The 5,000-nt window shown below is 48.5% G+C and overlaps 1 protein-coding gene across 1 annotated transcript in view; it reads right to left on the reverse strand.

Moving 5' to 3' along the window:
- Window positions 1-2,311: 2,311 nt before the first annotated feature.
- LOC144514157 (C-1-tetrahydrofolate synthase, cytoplasmic-like) overlaps window positions 2,312-5,000 on the reverse strand; it is a gene marked incomplete at its 5' end in the record, with an annotated part of 8,685 nt that continues 5,996 nt past the window's right edge. Inside the window, 3 exons of the mRNA XM_078245350.1 lie at window positions 2,312-2,767; window positions 4,395-4,444; window positions 4,616-4,743. Of these exons, the coding sequence (XP_078101476.1) occupies window positions 4,397-4,444; window positions 4,616-4,743 (176 nt within the window). The remainder of the gene's footprint in view (window positions 2,768-4,394; window positions 4,445-4,615; window positions 4,744-5,000) is intronic.

Consider the following 5,000-nt stretch of genomic DNA (forward strand, 5'->3'; position numbering starts at 1 on the left):
GGAGTCTGGTGGAGATATGCTGGCTCTATACACGCTAAAAGTCCTGATTATTTACATGGAGTCTGGTGGAAATATGCTGGCTCTATACACGCTAAAAGTCCTGATTATTTACATGGAGTCTGGTGGGTTTGGTGATGGGGATTTCGGGGCTGTTTAATGTTAAACTAAAGGGATCCTTTCCATAATGTTAGACACAAATGTTGAAAACATTCTGGTCAGGCTGTAAAATAATCCAGAGATATTATTTTATTTTGAAAGGATCACACAGGTGTATAACTTCCTTTAAGATGCTGGTGAATGTCTTCATTGTGTAAAAATAAGTGTTGTGTTGTTTTGTACAAAGACGTCTGTTTCTTCATTGATGGAACAATAAAGTTTTGTAAATAAATGTCTTTTTCCACCCTTCAGATGATTTACATGTTCATTATTGAGTCTACAGTTATTGATTCTGTCCAGCATATGCATTCTGGGAAACTGAGTTTTCACATCAGTCCTTCAGTAGGACAGGATGTATAGATTCATTTTATTAAAAATAAAACATAACATAAATATGTAGAAGTCACAAATATGTTGAGATATTTATATGTAGCTGGTGGGGAGCTCTGTAGCGTGTTTGTGTGTGTGTGTGTGTGTGTGTGTGTGTGTGTGTGTGTGTGTGTGTGTGTGTGTGTCTTGAAGACGTAGATGTGACGTGAGCAACCTGTCTGAAAGTTGGAAGTCTTCTGGTAGCTGTGCCAAGAGAAATCTCAATCATTCCCAATCTAGCAGAGACGGAGAGCGTAGGTATATGTAAGGAGATAACATAGACACAGGCTCATTATTGATCACTAAAATGATAGTTAACATTAGTCATTACACTTAAACAGCTGATGGAAGTCCAAACTGCCTGAGAGCTTCTCCTGTACTATACGGTAACTCCTCTACTATGAGACAGGAAGTCTCGTGGTTATGACCCAATCGTTAGCCTATTGTTATAAAAACGTCTGCTACGGAGCCATAACGTGAGCTACAAGGTAATGGAGCCTTTTATACATCGTCGTGTTTCTTTAGAAATAAACAACGGACAAATAGAGTCTTTAAACGCTTCAGATGTAAAGGTATTCTCTGTCAAAGTGACGTCAGAATGAATGGCAGTCAATGGGATGCTAACGGGATGCTAACGGGATGCTAACGGAGGTGATGGCTTGGTAGTATCAAAATGGCGCCATAGGAGCTACGCGTAGCAGGGAGAAGCTGACCCCCTTGGTTGGTCAGTGGTTTGTTGAGACTCGTGGTATTTAACAGTTTAGCACTTTATCGCCAGCAGGAAGCCTGGTAATCTGGTAACAAACTGTTGGTAACTGATCATTTGTTGATTCCTAAGTAGAGAGACTTCGTTGCAGATATGCAAAGGTTTATTTTATATATGCATAATATGAAATGTACAGTCTTTGTACAGTGGTAGATGATGACCGGAGGTGGAAGGGGACTCAGGGGCGCCGTGGTAGACGATGACCGGAGGTGGAAGGGGACTCAGGGCGCCGTGGTAGACGATGAGCGGAGGTGGAAGGGGACTCAGGGCGCCGTGGTAGACGATGAGCGGAGGTGGAAGGGGACTCAGGGGGCCGTGGTAGACGATGACCGGAGGTGGAAGGGGACTCAGGGCGCCGTGGTAGACGATGACCGGAGGTGGAAGGGGACTCAGGGCGCCGTGGTAGACGATGACCGGAGGTGGAAGGGGACTCAGGGCGCCGTGGTAGACGATGAGCGGAGGTGGAAGGGGACTCAGGGCGCCGTGGTAGACGATGACCGGAGGTGGAAGGGGACTCAGGGGCGCCGTGGTAGACGATGACCGGAGGTGGAAGGGGACTCAGGGCGCCGTGGTAGACGATGACCGGAGGTGGAAGGGGACTCAGGGCGCCGTGGTAGACGATGACCGGAGGTGGAAGGGGGACTCAGGGCGCCGTGGTAGACGAGTGAGCCGGAGGTGGAAGGGGACTCAGGGCGCCGTGGTAGACGATGACCGGAGGTGGAAGGGGACTCAGGGCGCCGTGGTAGACGATGACCGGAGGTGGAAGGGGACTCAGGGCGCCGTGGTAGACGATGACCGGAGGTGGAAGGGGGACTCAGGGCGCCGTGGTAGACGATGACCGGAGGTGGAAGGGGACTCAGGGGCGCCGTGGTAGACGATGACCGGAGGTGGAAGGGGACTCAGGGCGCCGTGGTAGACGATGACCGGAGGTGGAAGGGGACTCAGGGGCGCCGTGGTAGACGATGACCGGAGGTGGAAGGGGGACTCAGGGGCGCCGTGGTAGACGATGACCGGAGGTGGAAGGGGACTCAGGGCGCCGTGGTAGACGATGACCGGAGGTGGAAGGGGACTCAGGGCGCCGTGGTAGACGATGACCGGAGGTGGAATGGGACTCAGGGCGCCGTGGTAGACGATGAGCGGAGGTGGAAGGGGACTCAGGGCGCCGTGGTAGACGATGACCGGAGGTGGAAGGGGACTCAGGGGGCCGTGGTAGACGATGACCGGAGGTGGAAGGGGATTCAGGGCGCCGTGGTAGACGATGACCGGAGGTGGAAGGGGACTCAGGGGGCCGTGGTAGACGATGACCGGAGGTGGAAGGGGACTCAGGGCGCCGTGGTAGACGATGACCGGAGGTGGAAGGGGAATCAGGGCGCCGTGGTAGACGATGAGCGGAGGATGATTCTCCTTTCCCCCACAATGCATTGCAGCATTATCTTGAGTGCTTTATGTACCCAATAATCAACAATGGTGGTTAACCTGCAACAAGGGCATTACAGAGATATTTTGCTGATTTAAATGCAGCTCTGTGTCATGGCAGTGGGTGCTTTTGGTCAAGATACTTTTTGGCAGGTATATATACCTGCCAAAAACAGGTGTTTTGGCAGTTTTGGTGTATACACCTGTTTTTGGCATACACAGTATCTCACAAAAGTGAGTACACCCCTCACACTTTAGTAAATATTTCATTATATCTTTTAATGGGACAACACTGAAGAAATGAGCCTTTGCTCCAATGTGAAGTATGAAGGTTACAGCTGGTATAACAGAGTAAATGTGCTGTCCCCTCAAAATAACTCAACACAGCCATTAATGTCTAAACCCTGGCAACTAAAGACACTACACCCCCATCACCATACCCCCCCATCATCACATACCCTTCACCATACCCCCCATCATCACATACCCTTCACCATACCCCCCCATCATCACATACCCTTCACCATACCCCCCATCAAGTCAGTCCACCCCTATGTTAGATTCCCATAGAGGCAGGCAGACTTTTATTTTGAAAGGCCAGTTATTTCATGGATCCAGGATACTATGATCCTGATACAGTTCCCTTGGCTCCCCCACCCCCCCCCCATCATCACATACCCTTCACCATACCCCCCCCCCATCATCACTAACCCTTCACCATACTCCCCCATCATCACATAACCCTCACCATACCCCCCCATCATCACATACCCTTCACCATACCACCCATCATCACATACCCTTCACCATACCCCCCACATCATCACATCCCCTTCACCATACCCCCCCCCCATCATCACATCCCCTTCATCATACCCCCCCATCATCACATACCCTTCACCATACCCCCACATCATCACATCCCCTTCACCATACCCCCCCCCCATCATCACATCCCCTTCACCATACCCCCCCCATCATCACATACCCTTCACCATACCCCCCATCATCACATCCCCTTCACCATACCCCCCCCATCATCACATACCCTTCACCATACCCCCCCCATCATCACATACCCTTCACCATACCCCCCATCATCACATCCCCTTCACCATACCCCCACATCATCACATACCCTTCACCATACCCCCCCATCATCACATACCCTTCACCATACCCCCACATCATCACATACCCTTCACCATACCCCCCCATCATCACATACCCTTCACCTATACCTATCATCTATACAGAGATAGTAGTATACAGCTGTTATACATCATATCATCCATACAGAGATAGTAGTATACAGCTGTTATACATCATATCATCCATACAGAGATAGTAGTATACAGCTGTTATACATCATATCATCTATACAGAGATAGTAGTATACAGCTGTTATACATCATATCATCCATACAGGGATAGTAGTATACAGCTGTTATACATCATATCATCCATACAGAGATAGTAGTATACAGCTGTTATACATCATATCATCTATACAGGGATAGTAGTATACAGCTGTTATACATCATATCATCTATACAGGGATAGTAGTATACAGCTGTTATACATCATATCGGGCCATCTCTAATATATATATCTATATATATATAGATATATATATAGATATATATATATAATACTTATTCTTCTGATATTATACAGAAAGTTTCACCTTCAGTGTTTCTTGTTCTGGAGGAAACGCTGAGCGCTCTGCACCGTGTTCTGCAACACACACACACTTTAACTCTGTTAGAACGCTGTCTTCTGATTGGATGAATGTCGACCAATTAGAACACAGTAAACATCAAACTGAGACAGAATGATGTCATGTTGATGTTGTAGTTGAACTTAGAATATAAAATAAAATAAACAAATGAATATTAATAATTGCACCTGCATGAGCATGGCCACTGTCATCGGCCCCACCCCTCCTGGAACAGGTGTGATGAATCCTGCTCTCTGATTGGCCGAGGCGTAGTGGACGTCTCCGACGACCCGTTTACCGCTCGCCTTCGTCTCGTCTGTCAGAAAGGGCGACTCAGAGGTCAAAGGTCACACACACACACACACACACACACACACACACACACACACACACACACACAGACACACACACACACACACACACACACACATACACACATACACACAGACACACACACACACACACACACACACACACACACACACACACACACACACACACACACACACACACACACACACACACACACACACACTCACACACACAGAGACACACACACACACACACACACAC

This window comes from Sander vitreus, unplaced genomic scaffold (genome assembly GCF_031162955.1).
Source record: "Sander vitreus isolate 19-12246 unplaced genomic scaffold, sanVit1 ctg473_0, whole genome shotgun sequence".
NCBI lineage: Eukaryota > Metazoa > Chordata > Actinopteri > Perciformes > Percidae > Sander > Sander vitreus.